The sequence below is a fragment of the Castor canadensis genome, chromosome 6 (assembly GCF_047511655.1).
Source record: "Castor canadensis chromosome 6, mCasCan1.hap1v2, whole genome shotgun sequence".
In the NCBI taxonomy this organism is placed as follows: domain Eukaryota; kingdom Metazoa; phylum Chordata; class Mammalia; order Rodentia; family Castoridae; genus Castor; species Castor canadensis.
The window spans coordinates 169,203,577-169,225,365 of record NC_133391.1 but is presented as its reverse complement, the minus strand read 5'-3'; the positions used below and the strand labels follow the sequence as shown (position 1 = coordinate 169,225,365).

The window sequence follows — 21,789 nt, the reverse complement described above, 5'->3', positions numbered from 1 at the left end:
ACTCAAGGCAGAAAAGGGCTGATGGAGTGGCTCAAAGTGTAGGCCCTGAGTTCAAGCCCCAGCACCACAAAAAAAAAGAAGTCAAGTATAGTGGATTCTTAAATTTTATGTTGCCTCAGCATCTGCTCTGAATGTAGGTTTTAAATTCTCTTAACCAGAGCCAGGATTAGTCACCTTTGACAAGTGACTAGCGATCTGCCTCCTCTTAGTTCCTCAAGGTAGTGGATCCAGACCTCTGCCTCATGCAGCCACCTAGTGATCACCTGCCTATAGGACAACTAGATAAAACCTACCTGGTTTCCCCCACCAAACCCCAACCTTGGCTGGACCAGATAGCTAGGCCTCTTAAGAGACATGTGACTCCACAGAACTTGCCTGCTGGTCCAACACTTACAACCCCCTTTGTGTACCCTTGTGTGGCTCAAGTGTTAGAACACCTGCCTCACAAGTTCAACTCCCACTGCCTCCAAAAAAAAGCCTGCTTGAGTAACCCATGAACCCCAATACAGTGGCCTGATCTCTTGGCCACCACTCCCTGGTTGAGCGCACACGTCCTGGACAGCTCCCCATTTCCTCTTGGTACTGTGAGGGGTGCTACCCTCAGTCTGGATCTATATATGACGTGCTGCTGTTAGGTGTTCTATTGAGCTGCTTCCAGTGTCACCTATGGATGCACCCTAACCTAACTTCCTCCCCCACTGAGAGAAAGAAGAGTGGCCATCTTGGTAGGAATAAACTAGACATGGGTCAGATGAGCCTCAAAGACATCTGTCAGCAGAAACATGACAGGGGACCCCATCATGAGTCAAACCCTTATGCATTAGGCCATCCAGCAACATGAAGTGCCCATGGCATGAGACGGGAGGATCGCTTGAGCCCACAACATCAGAGAGCCTGGACATAGTAAGAACCTGTCTCAAAAAGGGCAGAAGGCCTGGCTTAAGCAGTAGAGGACTTACCCAGCAAGCACTAAGTACTGCCAAAAAAAGTGTCCCATGAAAAGCATAGGAACGCTCATGACCAAACTCCCTGAAGCTCCATCAGAGCAGGGGTAGAGTTTAAAGCCACTCTCATGAGAGAGTCCACAGGACCAAATGAGAAGGAGGAAAAAAAAAGCCACACACTAGTCCCGAACAGATGCAGGTATAGGCCAGGGACTTTACCCTTCACCAGCACTACTCTGATGGAACATGTTGTGATGGAACACATGTGGCCCAACCCTGGACCCAAAATGCCAGTGTTTGGAAAACCACCACCTAGGGGATAGCAGGGTGATAGATTTAGGTCAACTGAAACTTATGTTCACTTCAATACTCAAATTACAGCATATAAATGTGAAAAAGTCAGGTCTCTTTAAGACAAAGACAAATGTCTCCATGAGTTTTTAATTTTTCCCCAGTTTACATTATGTCTTGTATGGCCAACAGTCATTTTAAAGGATATATGCAACTAAATACCAGAAAGGTCACACCTGAGCTTTCAGCTGGTACTCTGAAGAGTCCCAGGTTTTCCCTAATTAACATATTATTTAATCATTCAAATTCCTCAGGTGCTGATCTAGTTCCATTTTTATTTTATGTGCATATTAAAAATTTTCAGAATTAACATTTTGTACTGAATATGAATGAGTTTCAAATTAAATGAATTCCAGATTCCTATATTATTTCCTATAAAGTAAAAAATGATGAAGAAAAATTTTAGATTAAAGCTATTTTGTACTTGATCGCTGCTAAATGTACTTGTTCAACCATTCAATTAAATTCCTTCTTGCCTCGTCAATGTAAGGCTTGTCAGCAGGTGAACAATCTTCTTTCTTTCGATGCACAAAGCCGTGAGTTTGCCCAGAAAATGTTTTAATCTGATATTCAACTTTGCAGTGTTCTTTCAACTTCTGGGTCAGCACAGAAACCTAGCATACAAAAGGCCGTATGAAGACATCATTTTAAACTTTTAGTAATAGTTTCTATTCTTTAATTCTTCAGTGAGTGTTCATAAAAGAGAGCATCAACGCTTTAAATCACAAGCAAGTTCCACCGCTATACCAAATTCTTTATTTTTACCTTTATAACTAACACAGTTCTTAACCTCTGGCATAAAGAGATTTCAGAGCAGTATAAAAATAATAAAACAGCAGTTACAGCTGCTCCTAGGCTTCCGATGGGTTCGAGACCGGATAAACCCATCATGAGTTGCAAATATTGTGTGTGAAAAGTGCGTCTCGAGGGGCGAGGGTGTGGTTCCGTGGTAGAGCACTTGCTTAGAATGTGTAAGGCCTGGCTTCTATCCTCCACATCACCAAGAACAATAGTAATAATGAATTTAATACTGCTGCGTGCTGGCCACGCTAGCACCCAGCACACTGGAGAGTGGATGCCGAGGGACAGACAGGCGCTCCGGCTGCTCCTGTCACATCACAAGAGAAGGAGCCAGGAATAGCTCCAAATTCACACTTAAATGTGTGAAATGAATGTTTCTTTCACACTCTCATAAAATTGAAAGAGGAGGAGTCAAACTGTCATAAGTTGAGGACTCCTTGTATTTAAAATGATTTGTATTACAAGATACTAATAGCAATTCCAAATAACTGCTTTTTGCCACCACCCCACCCCCATCTGGGGATCAAAGGCAGGACCTTGATCTAAGCAAGGGCAAGCACTCTACTGCTGAACTACATCCCCAGCCCGAATGACTGCTTCTGGATCAAATTTTCCTTTTGCTTTTTCCTTATCAACTTACTGGATTTCGCATATCCATCTTTAGGGTAACAGGCTTTATGGTAACCTGTGGGTTACCATAAAAGGGCAACATCCTTCAGATGTCAAGCTAAATTGGCGATTTTTAGGGGTTACAATTCTACTCTAAGTCCCCGATAAACCTCATTTTTAACATTTCAACACAAAAAGACATTGGAATAGACAAAGGAGAAGAGGGAAGGTGCAACTCACTTGTTCCAGAGGAATCACAGTATCGTTTTCAGCAAAAATGAACAGCGTGGGGTTCTTTAAACTATAAACGTCTTCGGAATCCTTGACAATGCCTGAAATGTAAGTTCGAGGGTATGAGAGTATGACTTCCACAGTCGTGCCACAGGCAACTGCCTGAACTTGGTTTCATGTCAGAGTAAAATATGTGTTGTGGGGCTTTTTATTTTCTTTATTTAGCAATTCTACAGAAGGGGCCTGGCCTATGAAATGAGTGTAAAAGAGCAACTGTCTTAGATCTTCCTACTCTCCACGTTATTCACTAGAAACGAGGCCACTACATAATGGAATTGAACCTTTCTGGTTGCTCAATATGCAAAGACACAGGAGCAGACTGATAAATGCTCCCTCTTGGGATGTACCTTCATTTACAAAGAGCTGATAAGTCTCAAACCATTGTTCTACAAGTTTTGGTCTACATGAGTCCCAAAGGCTTTGACTTCAACGCACAGAACAGTTTTATGCTTAAGAAGAAATAGCCATTGGAACAAGTATTTGCAGTCAGACATGAATGACCACAAGTGAGCAATTGTTTGGTTTTAGCAGGTCATTCTATAAAAATTAAGTATGGGTCCTTGTCTCAGAATTTCAGAGGTCAGTCAGTCAAAAGCACACTTTGCCCGCCCAGAGGCTTCAGGCAGGCAGTTCTACCGCTTGAGCCTTCACTCATTCATTTACTTATTTCTGTGCTGGGGCTTCATCTCAGGACCTTGAGCTTGCCAGGCAGGCACTCTACCACGTGAGCCATGCCCCCAGCAGCCCAGGGGTTCTAAACATCCTGCAGGGATGCCCTCTTCTGGAGAAAAGAAGTGAGCATATTGCTGTAAGTTACCATTTTAAGATAAGAATAGGTAGAAAAATAACTTTTTTTTCCACTTCTTGCCAGTGGCACAGCAAAGCTACGTAACATAGAGGGTCTTTCCTCCCATATCACCCCTCTCTAGGAGTCAGGGAGCCACGGGGAAGATGGCCACACTCCCTGCTCCACTCTTGCAAAGTCACATAATGTGACTGGACAAAAAATGGATGTCCCCTGGGTCTGTCCTCTCGTGCTCTGCAGTTCACGTGCTGCACAACAGTGGCCAGCAGGTGGTACTAGTGAGGCGTCGGCTCAGGAGCTCCTTTTGTTCCCACAAAGGCACGCACCATTGGCATCACTTCTAGCAGTGGATAGGGCCCTATTGTGCCCAAGGCAACCGCGATTTGCTGAGTTTCATTTTTGGTAAGTAAATATTTAAGATGCTCTTTTTAAGAACTAAAAGTAGGTGAAAATACCACAGCGAGGAACCACTAAACCAAATAAGAATCACACTCTACAGGAACTAACTTTGACACACCAGTGTAAAAGAACGCTGTGGTGTACTAGTAGGACTTTGTGACTTGCCAGTCAAATCCCCTTGAGCCTTGTTTGTTTTTAACATTTTTTGTCTCACTGCTTCTGTATCACGTGCTGTAACTGCATACAGTTTCCAGGTACAAATGTTCTTACATCATTGTTAGGATGGCTGCTTTGTTTGGGCTAAAATGTAAAAGTCAGTATTTACATTTTAGAGTGGGTTTTCCTTTTCTTTTCATCGTGTGTGTGTGTGTGTGTGTGTGTGTGTGTGCTGTTAGTGAAGAATCATATCTTGAAAAATGTTTTCACAGATGTTGCTCATAAAAATAATACTTGATATCAACCATCCTGACAGGAAGAAATGCTCTCCCCTTTATCCTGACTGAAGTCATGGAGGCCTCAGTCACTGCTGGAACCCAGGCACTCCCAGTAACATCCTCCCGGGCTCCCACAACTACATGACCAGCCTCTACCTCTACTGAATGGAACCCAGGGGCGGGGAAGGGAGGCCTCGAGCATGCTAGGCAAGCACTGTATCAGTCAGCTACACCCCAGCCTCTATTTCCAGACTTTTGATTTGTTTTGTTTTATTTGGTGGGACTGGGGTTTGAACTTGGGCTTCATGTTTGCAAAACAGGTGCTCTACCACTTGATCCACACCTCTAGTCCATTTTGTTCTGGTTATTTTTGGAGGTGGGGTTTCACAAATTTGCCTGGGCTGCCTCAAACTGAGATCCTCCAATCTCAGCCTACCAAGTAGCTAGGATCACAGCGTGAGCCACCAGCCCCAACTTATTTCCAGATTCTTAAATCCAGGCTCCTTAGTTGGTCCCTGTGTTGTACAGCATGGAAGAGAGTTGGGCTTTCTATCACTCAACCATTCCTCCTGGTTTCTCTAAGTAAAAGTGCACCCTGTGGATTTACCATAAACAGACACCCCTGCCTTGAGTTCTGGATACGTTGTCATCACATGGTGCACAGCGATTCCACCCCAGCAGAATCCCACGACACCAATTTTCTGAGCATTACATTGCTGTTTCAGATACCTCAGGACAGCATCTATCTCCCTGGAATGGAAGAAAAAGGTATTTATGCATCAAGGATTAGCTGGGCATAGTAGTTCACACCTGTAATCCCAGAATGCAGGAGGCAGAGGCAGAAACAGACGCAGGAGGATTGAAAGTTTGAGGTCAGCATGGGCTACATAGTGAGACCCTGCAGAAAGAAGGAAGCGTGGAAGGAAGGAAGCATGGAAGGAAGAAGGGACAGGACGGAGACACCAAGGGAGGGAGAGAGGAAGAGAGGAAGGAAGGAAGGAAGTCCTCCTCAGCCACACCCAGCAAAGCTGCAGCTCTGCACTGCAGCTGAGGGCTAAGCAGCCTCTCCAGCCTCAGAGTACCATGACCATAAGACCTGAGTCCAAGACCTGGTCCATGGTGTGAGCATCCACCACCCACCTCCCTTGTGACAGGTGCCAGCCACGACCATGAGCAGTACACCAACACATTCATTCCCTCCTAAAATCCCTAACTCTGCATCACCCATCACCTCTGCCCAAAGACTGCAGCAAAATTGGCAAAGTCACCTCCTGGCTGTTTAAGCCATGAGGACACAAGAACACTTGCTCAGAACTTGGAAGGCACTTGCCACTGCTACAGTGACGCGCAGCCAGGAAGCTCTGTTGATCAGAGAGGCAAGAGATGCCACTTGTATGCAATTCGAAAAGAAAGCATAAGGCAGTGCCAGGACACCTCTTCCTTCTCATCACAAGTGTCTGCACGCTTAAACAAATGCATCATACTGCTCTCTATGCAAGTCGTGATTTTCATGTTACAAGAACAGTAATTAACTCTGCAAAATAAGATTTAACAAGCAGTATTTTGTGTCATTTTGATTTTTTTTTTTTTTTTTTTTTGCAGAACTTGGGTTTGAACTCAGAGCCTCATGCTTGCTAGGTAGGCACTCTACCACATGAGCCACTCCTCCAGCCTGTCATTTTGATTTTTAATTTTTCTTGACTACTTTGATTTTAGGAGAAACTGGCTTTTTATAAAAATTCTTTGGCTTGAGTGAACATCAGATTGTTTTGTTGCTCAACACTGCCCTCTGCTTCTCTGAGAACACCAGAATTCAGCTTTGGATGAACCACGCCTCCCTACACCCACATACTTTAGCAGGGGGCTCTTTCCTTGGTTCCAGAAGTACAGTATGTAACTCATGCCTGGCTGGTTTAAGAAGGCCAATCTCCTGCCCACAATGATGGATTCGAAAATGGTCTGACCCAGTCATAACTAAGGGGACAAAGTGAGACTCTCTACATTGCTGGGAGAGAGGCAATGGGGGGCTGGCACTGCTACAGCCATTTTGCCACCCAGAGGCAGGAGCTGCCTAAGAATGAAGCCAGCACCAGGAAATGGAGCAAAGACATTGGGAGAATGAGTGATGGGGATATCTGCAGACCAAGCCCTCCTTGAAGCCAGACACTACCTCTTTCCAGTTCTGTAAACCAGTAACTGGCTTGACTGCTTAAACATTCAGGATGGATTTCCTGTCACTTGAAAACACCTGTCTGGACACCAGGACTTCTGCCCCCTGACTCCAAGACACCCCCTTTGGCCTTAGTGGTATGAATTCTTTCTTCGGGAAGCAGCTTCCAGGGCTGGCCACAGGAGTGTTTATCCATTCCATGCTTCAGCTCATACAGCAGCTAGGTCTTACCACTCTTCCTCCATGCGGGGGACAGGCTCTGCTGGCCAGGCCCATGCGAAGTCCTACCTACCTCTCTTTTCCTTGGGCTATGTCCCCAGCTATGGCTGCTGATGACTCACTCACCTGTTGATCTTCCTGGCATTTTTTGTTTTCAGCCACTCAGGGAATGTGGACCAGTCATCAGAAGGTCTCCATGGCGGCTGGCCCACGAAGAAGTCTGGAACAATTGTCCTATGAAACATGGCCGTTACATCATCATTTCACAGTTGTTTGGACATGTCCTTGATCACACTTCTTAAGCAACATGCTAGCTTGGCCTTTATGGTCACATAGAGGAAACGCAAGGGCCACAAAGCCCAGCTCTGATTGCAGCAAGGGGGCCAGCTGGTGCCAGGCTAGAGCCTCTCTCTTCACAACTGCAGGTGCATGGCCTCCAGCCATCTGGATGGGACCCAGCCCTAGGAGATGACGAGGCCATTGGTGAGCTGCTCCCCAGGAGATGTTCCACAGTAGTACATGGGGGCACCTTGCACTGGGCCTGGGGCAGGGGCTCGGAGGGTTCCCCCCAGCCCCTCTCCAGAGTTGCACCTCTCAAGTGGCCCAGTAATCTCTGGCCTTTGCCATTAGCATCAGGCTACAGGTCACACCTGGGGAGCCTGGCCAGTCACTATGACCAAGCAATTTTCCCAAGCCTCCGCCCAGACTGCTAAAGGACACGGTTTCCTTCCCAGAGAGTAAAGTCCACAGAGTTCTAGAAAAGACCACAAAGAGCAAGCTGGACTCCCAAGTCCAAGTTGTTCTCTCGCAAGTCAACCTGGAAGGGATGGAGCCAACTTTGGGCTGTTTTCCAAAATACGGAGTTGCCACTGACTGTGGTTGGAGATGTCCAGGTCCTCCTACAGAGTTGGGCAGGACACCAAAACCTGGTCCAGAAAATCCAATTTCATCTCAGTCCCATCCCCACCCTGAGGCATGACCCTAACAAGTCACTCAACCACTTTCAGGCTCACTTTTTTTTTTTTTTTGGTGGTAGTACTGGGGCTTGACTCAGGCCCTTGCACTAGCCAGGCAGTTGCTCTACCACCTGAGCCACACATCTTCAGCCCTCTTTACTTTAGTTATTTTTTTGTATAGGGACTCAGCTGATTATCCCCAGCCAGCCCGGACTGTGATCCTTCTATTTATACTTCCCAAATAGTCTGAGTGGGACCAAACATTTATTTCAGGTTGTGTGACAAAGAGAATTTCACTGATTCTCAATGACAGAAAATTAAGTCATCCTCTATATTATTTGATACACTAATATTTTTTGCTAAATAATTGTGTCTCTTATGTCTTAATATACCTGAATTATGATGTAATTTATTCCAATGTCCACTGTTTATTTTGTGATTTCAACATTTCTACATTTTTTAATTGTTCAAATGCAATGCTTGTGAATTTATAGTATTTAAGCATATTATTATAAATAAAGGCTTTTGCATTAAAGGAATAAAAAAAATATGGATTAGAAATACACAGCACTTGGTTGAATCTCCATGAATGTGATGAAACAGTGTGGGGTGGCAGAGGTAGATGGCATGGAAAGGCAAGGCAGGGCAAGAGTAAACAGTAGACAAAGATGATGCAAAATCCAGAAATACTGAATTTCAGATCTGTAAAAGAAACAGTGGATCCTCACTGACAGCTCTAAGGAAAATGGTGGAGAAGATGGAGAACTCCCCTCATGGGGCTGCAAGAAAAACAGAAAATGAAAATCTCCAGAATCCCTGCAGGTGGTCAAGCTGACATTCTGCAGAAATAATGTTTACCAAGACCCACAAACTCCACAGCAAATGGACCCTGGAGGAAGGCTCCTGCACTTCCTAGCAGGCTTGCTGGTGCCATGGAAAGTGCTTACAATCAATTGCTTGGCTGAGGAGAGGAGAAGACTCTGAATTTTTTATGTGTCCAAATCCCAAAGGCCTCTCCACCTCCACTGGCTCAATGGGTGACTACCCCAAGAATCGGTGTATACCCAGAAAATGGTTATGACTCGGATACATATTCACAGATACAGATCTACTTGAATGTGAAGAGTGAGCCTCAAGCCATGCTGTCAAGGGACGATGTGGATGTGACCACTGGCAGAGCTGTTGCCTCACTTTCTTGATCTGACAGGGAGAGCCCTGAGCATCCCATGCATCTCTGCTCCAATTACGCAATGACTTCAGCTAAGGATGCATCAGAAGACAACAGGAGCCACCATCCTTTTGTGCCACTCAGGCAGCTGCTAGCAGCTGTCTTTGCACCCAGATTTCCTAATCTGCAAAACCCAGACAGATGCATTCCGTCCTCAGGGCTGCGGGAGGGTGCCTGTGCCTTCCACAGTTCTGGCCAAGCCAGAAGCAATCAGCACTGGCCCCTACCCTCGCTCACCTCTGCACTTCCTGCAAAGTCAAGCTGCCTCATCTTGTGAAAACGTGAAACTGAGTGCAAGTCATCTTTCCATTGGACACTAAGCGTACATCGTGCCACAGTGGGTGAGACTCCTTTAAACCAGTGTCTCTTTGAAGGGAAACAAGTGCACTCTCTGGTTTGGGCTTCTCTTTGGAAATGGGGATACCACCCATGCAGGGCTGGTGGGGCTCCCACTTTCAGAGGCTGGAGAGGAATGTAGGCCTCACTTGGTTGGGCAAAGATGTAAGCTTTGGGTGATGAGCACGGTCCCACTGTGCCACTTCTGGACCCCCATCTAGTTCAGAGGGGACAAGGTCAGTGCAGACTTGGGCCAGGATGACTGGAGATGCTCTGTCATCCTCCCAGGCCTGCAGGACCTGCCCAGACCTAAGATACTTCAACAATCAAGTCATGGGTCTATTTCAGAGCCTGCAAGTCTGTGCAAGCTATGCCACCTGGGTGTAGGCAGGTTCCCATGTGGGAGAGGACTCTGCCCCACAGTTCTGTGGGGCCAGGTACTCTAGGAGGACCTGAAGCCAGGGATAAAGTGGAACTAGTTGGTCCATCAGATGGGTGTTTAATTTTATATCAAAGTTCCCACTTGCCTTTCCACGGTGAGTAAATGAAAACAGTCAGGCTGGTTTGGGGGTTTTGTTTTAGTCTTCTGAAGGGGACAAAATGAACCACAGAAATTTACATGAATTTAATGAGAGGAACAGAATTTTATACGTACGTGTATCCATTTCCTGCAATCATGTCAGCCATATACCTGGTGTTGGGTAATTGCCAGCCAAAAATATCTTGAATGACAATCACGGCTTTGCCTGCATCAACAGGGGACCTGGTGACGTAAGCCTGGATGTGCTCCACCTGAACTTCATGGCCCATGCCTCCATACTCTAGCCTGTGGCCAATGTCACACGGGCAGGGATGAGCTTCGTTAGCCATTGAGAGTCCTGATATTGGCCTAGGGACAAAGAAACACGTGTTATATTCTGAATGGTGCAAATCTAAAGATTATAAATACTAAGAAAACTATAGTCAAGACTGCTGAAAAAATCATTTTAGCTCCACCTATGGCATTTATTATGCAAGAAATCATGCTGATTCTCGTTCTAGAACATCAAAGATTAAGGTTAACCAGAATCCGTTCCCATCACAAACACTACAAATGCCAGACTGAGCCTAACTAACTAATGACAACAATAATGGCAGAGCTCCTCGGGAAAGGGACTATCCCCAAGGGTCCAGGATCCGAGAGAAAGCTGAAAGCCAGACAAGCAGATACCCAAGGAGCCTGGTGATGGGGGGGGGGGGGAGGGGCGGGGCCAGAGCCAGAAACACGCTGACAATCATTCAGGTGCTTAGGACTTTCTGTCCAGTGAGGCCTTGGGACCACATGAGGTGGGGATTTAAAACTGAAACCCACCTCTGCAACACTGAGTCCTCAAAAGTTTGCATCTGGGGGGAAGGAGGAAGCAAAACAAAACAAGAAAAGCTCTACCAATCAGGATTGGAAACACAGCATTGAGTTCCAAGTGGAAGAGGAAAAGAAACCAGTCCCAGATTTAACGCTGTCCTTACAAGGTAGGCTGAGAAATTAATCCAGCAATACTTTCTGGACCCTGGAAAGTCAATGCAAGTCCACTTTACAGTGAGACTTTCACATTTCAGGCTGGAATACACTTCCAAGAGGGGCTCGAGTCAACAAACACCCACAGAAACAACCCAAACCAACAACACCCAGCAGACATGACAACCCAGAGAGACTGAAGGTGAGGATGGGGTGCAAAATGAGAGCAAGCATACAACAGCTTAATGAGTCAAAATAGAAACCAGGGGGAAGAATTAAAAACTCGTCAACCATGGAGCATGAAATTACGTGGCTGAAATAAATCCAAATAAATGTAAACAGATTAAACTCACTAAACGGATTCTCAAATTGGATTTTTAAAAAATGAGTATTCCAGCCAAGTGCAGCAGCTCTACTGTATAATCCTAGCTACTTAGGAGCCTGAGATCAGGCAGATAGAGGGGTGTTTTTGCCAGCCCAGACCAAGAAAAAAAAGTTTGTAAGGTCCCATCACAACGGAAAAAGATGGGAATACTGGTGTGTACCTGTCATCCCAGCAACGTGGGAAGTGGACCAGGCCAATTTGGGAGACTCTATCTTAAAATCATCAGAACAGAGCTGAGGGTTGCCATAGGCTCAACAACATGAAGGTCAAGAGAGACCTCCAGCAGGGCAGGTTCAGAGGAGTCATGTGAGTAAAGCATACCTGTGAAAGGCTTACCAGAGGGAAGGAGACAATTCAGGCAGTATAAACATGGGAAAGTCTTTGAAGACTTTTGCCAGTGAGGGTAGCAAATGGAGTGAACAAAAGGTGGAGGGGAGATCCAGACAAGCCTTTCCATGTGCTGAGAACATCAGAGGAAAGCAAAACAAAGTCCACCATGCCGAGGAGCAGGGCTGGAGGGGAAGAGAGGACAGCATGTAGCACGCAGTGACGCAGTGCTGTGCTTAGAGGCATGGACAGGTCCTCCATGCACCAGGAGGCAGGGCTGAGGAGGGGACACAAACACAGGAAGGGTTGGAAGTGGGGCTGGCAGGTTGTGGATATGCCCGGGTTGCATCATTTGTTCACAGAACTGAGAAGTAGAGTCACCGGCTCAGGGTGAGATGGGGGAAGGTTCAAGAAGGGAGGAGAGCAGGACACAGGACCAGGGAGAAGTGTGCTAGCTGCATGTTCCTCTGCCAGGTCAAGCAGTGCAGTGCAGGTGCAGGGTCTGCAGAGAGAGCTGTTGGCCCTACAGGGTTCTGTAAGGTCATCCCAGCGGTCTGGAGGACACTGAGGATCCATAGCAGGAGGATGGACTGGTCAAAGAACAGGCAACAGGTGCCACACTAAGCTGCCCAGCTGAGAAAACAAGCCCTCAAATCCCTGCCCACCTCCCCAGCAGTCACATCAGACCGTTAGAAATCTAAGGAGGGAAAGCAGAACTACAGTGTTCAGGAAATGCCTTTCTCTTTAACCTTGGAGCTAGCAGGGATGTCTTCAACGAGACCCCAAAACATCATGTACCATAAAGGAAAAGATTAGCAAATTTCATTTATTTTTAACCAGTTGGAAGAAGGAGAGGGAGGAGAAGGGAGAAAAAGAAAGGGAGGAAGAGGAAGAGAGGGAGGGGGAAGAAGGGGAAGGAAGGAAGGAAGGGAGGGAGGGACAGAGGGAGGGTGGGAGGAAAAGAGGGAGGGAGGAAGGAAGGAAGGAAGGAAGGACAATTACAGAAAACTGAATTAATTCCAAGTGGGCATCTGAGGACATTGAGAACTGTTAGCGTTGGTGGGCAGGTAACAGCACTACTCTTGTGCTGTAGAGTCTGTTCTTTCATAGACATATCTCGATGCACATACACAAGAAATGAGCCCGTGTCTGGAATTTGCCTTGTAGGAGGGTGGGGTGAGGAGGGGAAGCCCATGCTCCCAAGTTGGGAATGGAGAGTGAGCAGAGGACCATCCCAGTCTCCCTACTGGATACATGCTCGAGATGTCCCACAACAAAAAGAGTTTAAATTTTCATTATAACTAAGACAACTAGAACAAGGTTAACAGGACAATGATTAAAATTTAATAATGATAAAAGACTCCATATATCATGTGGAAAAGCAACATAGACCAGGAGAAGATATTTTAAAAACAGAAAACTTAGTATTATGGTTTGGCTCAGAAATGTCCCCCATAGGCCAGTGTGTTGAACGCTTGGTCCCCAACTGGTGGCACTACTGGGAGGTGGTAAAAACATTAGGAGGTGGGAAGAAGTAGGTCACTGGAGTGCCCTTGAAGGGTAGACTGGAACGCTGGCTCCTTTACATTCATATTCTCTCCGCCCCCCCCAACCCCCCATCTCTCTCTCCTCTTTCATTCTTACTCTTCTTCCCGGCAACAATGAGGTGAACATCATTTCTCTCCCACCATGATGTGTTGCCCTAGAAACAACAGAGCCAAGTGACCATGAACTGAAACCTCCAAAACCTTGATCCAAAACAGAGCTTACCTCCTTTTCTTTATCTCGGGTATTTTGTCACAATGACAGAAAGCCAACTAACAATCTTAGTATCTAGATTAAAACATATGAAAAATTCTTACGAATCATCAAGAAAAAGACAACCCAGTAGTAAAATGCTCCAAAGATACTACAAAATAGTACTCCTAAATGGTCCCATAAATACATTAAAAGAGATTCAACCTCATGGGTATTTAACTCAATTATACCAAGAACAACAATGAAATACCATTTTTCATCTTGCCAATTTGGCAAAAAGTCTGTTAACATCAAGAACATAGACCTGTAGCAAGGTGGGAAAGTGAAGACTGACAGAAACCCTGGAAGGCAATCTAGCAAGATGGATCAGAATGGGAGATGAAGAGCCAGAAATGATGAAGACATACTACAACCTGGAAATCCCACCACTAAATGTGTTCTGTAGAGAAATCCCCAGGGTATGTGCATGTGCTCTTGCACTGGTAATGGAAGCCCATTGTTCTTGGTGGCACTGATGTGGTGGCAAGAGTTGAATACAATATTATTGACCCAAGAGAAGAAGGAGATGAACTGTGACTTATTTGTGGCTGTAGATTGAACTGTGTCCTTTTCAAGAATAGGTACGTTCAAATTCCAACCTTCTTCCTATAAATGTGACCTTAAAAATTGGGGCCATGAACTGGTGGAGTGGCTCAAGTGGTAGAGCGCCTGCCTAGCAACCATGAGGCCCTGAATCCAAACCCTAGTACTGCCAAAAAAAAGCAAATTAAAACTTGGGGCCAGGTGTCCATGGCTTATGCCTATAATTATAACTATTTGGGAGTCTAAGGGGTGGAGAGATCATGGGTTAAGGTCAGCATGTGGGTGGGGGAAGTTCACAAGAAGGTATCTCAACCAATAGCTGAGTATGTTGGTATACACCTGTCAATTTAAGCTTGGTGATTCAAAAATGGATGGCTATTATATTATTTCTTGCATTTTTCTGAATATGCATAGTGTTTCATAATTAGATAAGAAGTGATTAGCTTTTAAGGGGAAAGAAATTAATAAGTAATTACTCAATCAAAGACATTTTGACTCTCATTTTCTTGATTTTGTTTCATAAGCTACTTATAGAACTGTTATCAATAAGAGATGTCACAACACAGAAAACGTCAATAAGAAGGCTAGCCCAGGCATAAACATAAGGTGCTATTTGAAAAATAACCCTGTGGCTCAAGTGGTAGAGTGCCTGGCTAGCAAGTGTAAGGTACTGAGTTCAAGTCCCAGAAACACACACATGAACAAAAACTCACAACAGTTCAGCATTAATACGAGTAAATTTTGTGCCCTACTGCACTCACTATTACTAAGAACTGATTCCATGGGCTAGCTTCTTACCTAGGCTGTCCTATGAGGAGGACCCAGGGAACCACAGAAAACCTGACATTCAAAAGCAGCCTCTAATATGAATCTTTCTGCTTTACCTTCCAATGATGTCCACTTTGCAAAAGGAGAGCTGAATTTATTCCCCGACCAAAAGAGGTGGAAGCCAGCAGAAGCCTGAGAATGCTGTGTGTGGAAGGCTGGACTCCTGCCCAGATTTCTCACGTGGACAGGCTGCTAGCCCAAGCCTGTGTGTCTGGGGCCAAGTTCACTATGGACAGGGTGAACAGAGTTTCTATTGATTGGACCACCTAGGGGCCACGTCAAGTCTCAGGGAACACCTCCTTGAACTGCAATTGATTCCAGGATAAATGTATTTCTGTATGTGTCTTCCAGGCGTTTTGCTTCTCCTCACGATACATTTATTAAAAAATAAACTTCAGGAAAAGTAAAGCCATCGCTCCCAGAAGACCTAGAAATGGCTGCACATTGAGGATTTTATTTTAATGGGGTAATTGGAGAGAGTGAGGCTGATTTTCTAACTAGCTTGAAAGAAAAGTCAAAAGAGCACAAATTTTGGGCCACAGTGTCATGTGCAGTGAGATGCAAACAGAGACAAAACTCTTCCAGAGGACAGGAGGAAGTCAATTAACTCTCCAGGAGACATGGCAGAGTTGACAAACCATCAGTCTATCAGTTATCAATAACTTACAAAGAATCCCAAAGACACAGAGAACAGGGCTAGACTCAGACAACCCAGAAGGGTGAACTACAGCTGATGGATGCTTTTCCACAGAAGCAGGAAGTTTCTTCCTAGGAGCAATAAGGTTTCTGTTTTCTCCTGCACAGGGAGAAGACAAGCACAGCAGGGTCCTCACTACATGTGTGTCACAAAGGCCTCTCTCTTTCATGGCAGGTGTGTTTGGGGCCATAGCCCAAGACCAGTTCTGTGGCCTCTACTAGCAAAGTCTCCAAAAGTCAGGGCACTCTTTGTGGCACCAGGGATGGCTAAGGCATGCCCCTAGAGAGGACATCCTGATGGCACATTGGTGGCAAAGCCCACACAGGCTAGCAACAGGAAGCCTATGATTTCTCTATAAACATTCATACAAGATGCCACATGTATGATCACAGACCCACTCTCCTGCAAAGTTACCCTGTGGCCCCTCCAGTCCTGACTCCCAGGCAACTAATCCCCTGACAAAAATACAAGTTCAAATCCATGGGGTTCCCTGTAAGTGAGAGATCTGCAAATTCCAAGGGGCTCTGGGTATCTCCCCATCTCATACACGTACCTCCCTGAGGCATTCCTTTACTCCATACAAATTTGCACTTCTTGGGCTAGGGGCACAGCTCAGTGGTAGGGCAGCTGCCTAGCAAGTGTGAGGTCCTGAGTTAAAACCCCAGTACCACCTAAAGAAATAAATAAAATTGCACTTCTTGACTTCATTTTTGAACCAGTTATGGCATTTGTCTATTTCCGTCTTTAAAGAATAAAGTAAAATCTTTATTATGTGCTCACTTTTACTTATACATGAAAATCATGATTTTACCTTTTGCTGAAAATTATCTTTTAAGAGTGTAACCAAATACAACTTTTTTCTCACTGGAAGTCAGAAGTGGTTAGTGAAGTATGGTCAGAGTGTGGTTTTCCTGATTTCAGACCCCAAGGATTTAGTAAGTCAGAACTCTCCACCCAGCAAAGTTCTCCAACACAAACAGAAAAGACAGATTTCAACCACCAAAAGGGGCTGAGGCAGACAGAACTGGAACAAGCAAAGCAGACTAGGAATAAAGTGCTGGACATTTTAGAGATTTACAAGTAGAAACCGCGTGCAAGTGTAATGGAGGCTCAGGGCTCAAGGGCATAAGGAAGGAGGGGCTGGGCGTTTGCCCTTTATCAGTTAAACACTGCAAGAAGTTACAGAGCAACTGACTTTCAATCCAAGTGAGGCAGGGGGTAAATACTTACCCTTAAGTAATTTTGTGACTGAACTCCTCCAAGTACTTACTGGTCAGCCATCCTGCTTGCATTTTGCATAGGGTATATAGTTCAGACAGCATTAATTAGAAAGCTAAATGCAAAGAGCACAAAGTGGCCTTCTTAAACCTGCCAGTCACAAGCCAGTCACGGAAAACCAAAGGCCTTCTCTCAGGCTGTTCCCAAACTTCCCCAGTTCTGCAGCACAGGGCTCATCCCTGGCCACCTTATTTTAAATGGGCTCTGAAAACAACAGGTGGTCTTTTCTATCAGCAAATGGACACAAAGTGCAGTACCCAGCGTTGGCAAGGCCTGGCGGATCCAATGGCCGGGGATGTGAACTGTACTATCTTTCTTGGCAAGTACCGTCCAGCATCTAGAATGTCATACTCTTAATAGGACAGTGAGTGACTCCTCTCTGGTGTGTACCCTAGAAAATACTGCCAACATGGATAGTGATTTTCACGCATTCATGCTCAGTTTCTTCCTAGTTTTGCATTCATAAAAACTCTGCAAAATGTCCAACTGTAGGACAATAGTTAGGAACAGTATTTTGGAGAAAGGGCTACCTTGATGCTGTGTCAAACGGCAATAAGGAACACAAACTGTATATAATGTGGTTGCAACTAGGTTTTAGAGGCATGAAGCTAAACCCCTACAGGAAAATAGATCTCCTGGGACCAGTGCGGTGAGGGGGCCGCATTTCTGCAAGCACAATGCATTACTTTTTGAAAATCCATTTTTGATAATGGACTTGGGTAAGTTCCTCATCTTTGCACCCCAAAGCCCTTTGCCGTAATGCACGTCCGGCTTCCCGGGCTTGTCTGTCCCCAGCGACACGCACCTACCTTGTCCCGCGGCCTGGAAGTGCTGTGCACCCGAGAGACCTGCAGCAGGAGCGGAGGTGCCCGGGACAAGCGCGGCCGGCGGCGAGGGAGGAGCCTGGACGCAGTGGGGGGGGGGGGGTCCGGGCCCAGGGAGGGGGAGGTGAGAGATCAGGGAGGCCGGGGTAGGAGGATGGTGCTGGGAGGGGAGGGGAGAAGGTGTGGGAGGGAGGAGGAGGACTGCCAGCCTGTGACAGTCCCAGAAACTAGGCTAGTTTTTAGAATAAACGATCACACACTACGTACTTGTTCCTCCTCCGCCCTCCCCATTTTGTGTGGTCATGGGATGGCGATCATGAAAACAGCTTCAGCTGGCTGTGAAAGGTAAAGAAGGAAAACGGTGAGAGAAGTGGATTAGGGAGAGAGCAGGGGGAGGGATAGCAGTCCAGATGCCACAACTCTTACCAAAACCGTGTGGCCCTGGGTGGTGAGACCGTACTCATTTAGCTGCTGGAGGTGGAACTTGTGCCAATGCACGCTGAGGACCTGGCCCTTAGATCAGAGGGAAGAGGGCCCGCAGGGCAATAAGGCAATGTCACCCCACTGGGGTGAGGTGTGTGACGCCTAATCCCGCTGTAAAGAGTAATTTTCTGTAATGACACTCTCCCCACAGGACAGAACAGCTTCCCTGGCAGTTACCTGCCAAGTGCAAACGCAGAGGCAAACAGAGCGCGAGGGCCACCTCTAGACAAACACGGTTTTCCATTGCAGCAACGATTTTTCTTGAAGACTGTTTTTAAGCATCTTTCAACATCTTTGATGCTCCGTTTACAAGGAAAGAATAGAGATGACTAATTACATATCTGTACTAGTTACATATCATTTTTCTCTATTCGCTAAATTTAGCTCCCTAAGCATTGCTACTAACTTCTGATTTAATAACAGTTATTAATAGAAAGGATTTTATACTGACAAGACTCTGCCTTGCCACAATTTGCTAGCCTCATAGTAAAATCAGGAGTGCACTTCAAAAAGCAAGGCCTGCTTGAAAAAGACCTCAGGGGGCCTGAGTGGCATGATCAAGGAAAGAACTTGTGATCAATGACCTGAGCCTCTGAGTCAGGAATCATTTCTGGTTGATGAAGGCCTGGCTTCCACACGGGCACTACCTGAGGTTTCTCTAGGTTGAGGCTGTGAGAATTCTCCTTAACTGAATGGATGCCTCCCACTCCAGCTCTGTGTTAACCCAAGACTGTCCCTTCCATAAAACTCAGCTGCCTTACTTGGAAAATGAGGGGATTAGACCATATTTGGTTCTCAGACTTTTGCGTGAGAATATCTGAATTCCTGAAGAACTTTTTAATTAAGCCAGAGGGCTTCTCACTTGAGGGCTCTGAGTGAACCCTAAGAAACTGAACCCCTCATTGCAGGGAGTCAGGTTATGTAATTACAGGGGCTGGCAAGGCAGCTCCTAGGTAAACATAACCAATGCTAAAGGCCAAAGTTCACACCTAGGCACCATCAGTAAAGGAAAAATACAGAAGCCAGCAAAACTCCCTGTCAGAAAGGATGTCTGGCGTTGACAATGAGAGTGTCCTGCAGAGGTCCAGAGCTCTTCCTCACCTGGCGCAGGAGACAGAGAAACTGAAGCAAGCTAGGATGGTGGGGTGGTGGAGGGGAGAAGGAAAGCAATTCATCATTCTCCTTTACCATCCCCCACCCCATCCCAACACAAATATTTTCAGTCTTAAAAAATACACAAAGTGCTTACAACACCCAAAATGGCAGTTTTTGAGCTTCACAATTTGAGTTTCAGACTCCACTGGAAAATCCATCATATGAGTAAATGTTTAACCTAAGTCCTTAAAAAAAGTGAAAGTTTCATTCTTATGGGACCTCTCAGCACAGTAAGCCCAAGATTTTATGGAGTGCCTTACAAACTAAAGAGTTAGGATTCAGCAGTTACTGCCAGTTACTCTCACAAAGTTGTTTTTATTTTTCTTTATGAAATAAAGAACTAAATTCCCAGGGATGAAATGCATCCCAGCTGAACTAACAAACAGGCAAGGCCAAAGTTAAAACTGCTGACTCCATTGGAGCCCTCGTGGTTAACGCTGACCTTGATGGCAAGGTAAGGAGAAGAATTCCATAGAACTGCTCCTCTAAAGAAAATGTGGAACAGAATCAGGAGTGCTCTGTGTTTCAGAACATCTCAAAATAACACTGAAACAGATCCTTACACTGCTTTTGCCAAAAAACACTGACTCCTTACTTGGGCCCTGGAATTAACTAAAAGCTGGGGTAGGGGGAAACCTTGGCACTGCTGTCTCCATTTTTGTGTCTGTCTTGGAGCCATTCACCTAGCAGTCACCTTAGGATACATGAAGGACAGGACTATTCTACAACATCTTTACAAGGAGGGATGGAAAAAGCTCCCCCAAGGACGGGGACAGCCGAGCCCAGCAGTACAGAACACCACCAGGCAACAAGGACTTGCTCATCCTGACCAGATTGCTCTATTCAAGTGACGACAGTGACAACAATTCTCCAAAACCCTCTCCAAAGCGGGCCACACCTGTAACTGGGACGGCTGAACTCTGCATACCTTTGTCCCCTGTCCCAAATTCTTTTTCTATTTAAACTTAAAGCTCATTCTGTACCCTGCTGGATGGATGGAAGTGCTAACTTTTCCTCTTCCTTTGATAGAATAAATATCCTTTGTCTTCCCTTCACCAATACTCATCTCATTTTTGGTGGGCGAGGAGGGCACAGGCCTGATATCTGAAACCCCTGAAGCTGGGCCTGGGGTTTCAATACACAAGGGGAACATATCCCACCTCATTTGCAGGCCTATGCTGCAGACTGCAGCAAGCCAGCTGGAAAGCCCTGAGCCTGTGGGCAAGACAGGCTTTGCTAGTGAGGATGGGGTGGGGCAGGGCAGAGAGGAAAGTAGCTGGTTTCTAAAAGGTTCTTGAGCCAGTCAGCCATCTTGTTACACCCAGATAGTCTACATTCACTCTTTTTTAAAATGGTTTTATTATGAAAATGCACAAATAGGTAGAAAAGTAAAAATAATGCAATAAACTTCCATGGACCCCAGTCCTAGATATAGTTATTGTTAATATTTTACTAAATTTGCTCTATTGATTTTTTTCCCTCAAGTATGGAAATTATAGGCAACATGACATTTTATCCCTTAATAATTCCGTGATAGTCAGTCTCCAAAATGAGTCATAACGCTCCTAGCCTCTCCTTATTGACACTGTGAGTACTCTCCTCCCACACTGTACCATGGCTGGTTTCCTATGTAATCAACAGAATGCAGAAGAAATGGTGGTGGTGTGTCTTTTTTGACATTAGTTTATACAGGACACCAGCACTTCTGCTGCTCCCCATCCCCCTCTCTGTCCATATTCTGTTGCTATAACAAAATGGCTGAGGCTAGGTACTTTATAAAGAGTTGGGATCACAATTCTGGTAGCTGAAGGATCCATACAACAACCCCCTTGCTTTGTCACAACATGGCAGAGAAATGGAAGGGAACTGGCTGTGTGCAGAAGAGGCCAAGCACATGGGGTGCCCTCACTATATAACACCTGCTCCCGTGCCCCACAAGAACTACATTAATCTCTTCCAAGGGCAGAGCTCCCAATGACCTAACCACCTCCCCCTAGGCCCATGCCCCAGTTCTTGAAGAGTTTCTTAAAGAAACACCCCACGGTGTTTCTTTCTCAGTCTCTCTCTGTCTCTCCCTCCTTCTCCCCTATCCATCAAATGGAAGTACTTGCCATGGAGACGCCCACATGGTAGACAAAGTGTACGAACTATACAGCCATGTGGCTGGGGTGTGTTGGATACAAGTCCTCTGCCCCTAGTCAGGTGTCAGATGCTTGCATCCCCAGATGACATCTTGACGGTCACCCCCTGAGAGAGCTAAGCCAACACCACCCAGCCAGGCCAGTCCCAGACCTCTGACCTGCCCAAGCTGTGCAAGATAATAATATTTGTTGCTTTAAGCTGCTGAGTGTGGAGCTAAATTGTTATATGGCAATTTTAGTGAATACAGATGTTGATGCCTGGAAGTAGGTGCTGCTGTGACAAAACCTGGCAC

At 45.7% G+C, this 21,789-nt stretch overlaps 1 protein-coding gene and 1 long non-coding RNA gene across 4 annotated transcripts; one reads left to right on the top strand and one right to left on the bottom strand.

Moving 5' to 3' along the window:
• Nucleotides 1-1,329: 1,329 nt before the first annotated feature.
• On the bottom strand, nt 1,330-17,796 carry Cmbl (carboxymethylenebutenolidase homolog). Of its 3 annotated transcripts, none has more exons than XM_020176857.2 (6): nt 17,699-17,796; nt 10,199-10,432; nt 7,150-7,257; nt 5,242-5,384; nt 2,946-3,037; nt 1,330-1,909 (listed from the first exon to the last, which is right to left on the bottom strand). In XM_020176857.2, exons 2-6 carry the CDS (start codon nt 10,411-10,413, stop codon nt 1,730-1,732), a joined length of 738 nt encoding a protein of 245 aa, XP_020032446.1. In that variant the 5' UTR covers nt 10,414-10,432; nt 17,699-17,796; the 3' UTR covers nt 1,330-1,729. The 3 variants fall into 3 exon arrangements, with proteins under 3 accessions (XP_020032446.1, XP_020032445.1, XP_073933838.1); XM_020176856.2 differs by having other exon boundaries at nt 17,703-17,796; XM_074077737.1 differs by lacking the exon at nt 17,699-17,796 and adding an exon at nt 14,975-15,120.
• Nucleotides 17,797-17,859: 63 nt separating this feature from the next.
• On the top strand, nt 17,860-20,410 carry LOC141424233 (uncharacterized). The gene is made up of 2 exons (XR_012449245.1): nt 17,860-18,062; nt 18,352-20,410. It is a non-coding gene; the product is annotated as an uncharacterized lncRNA (long non-coding RNA).
• Nucleotides 20,411-21,789: the final 1,379 nt, after the last annotated feature.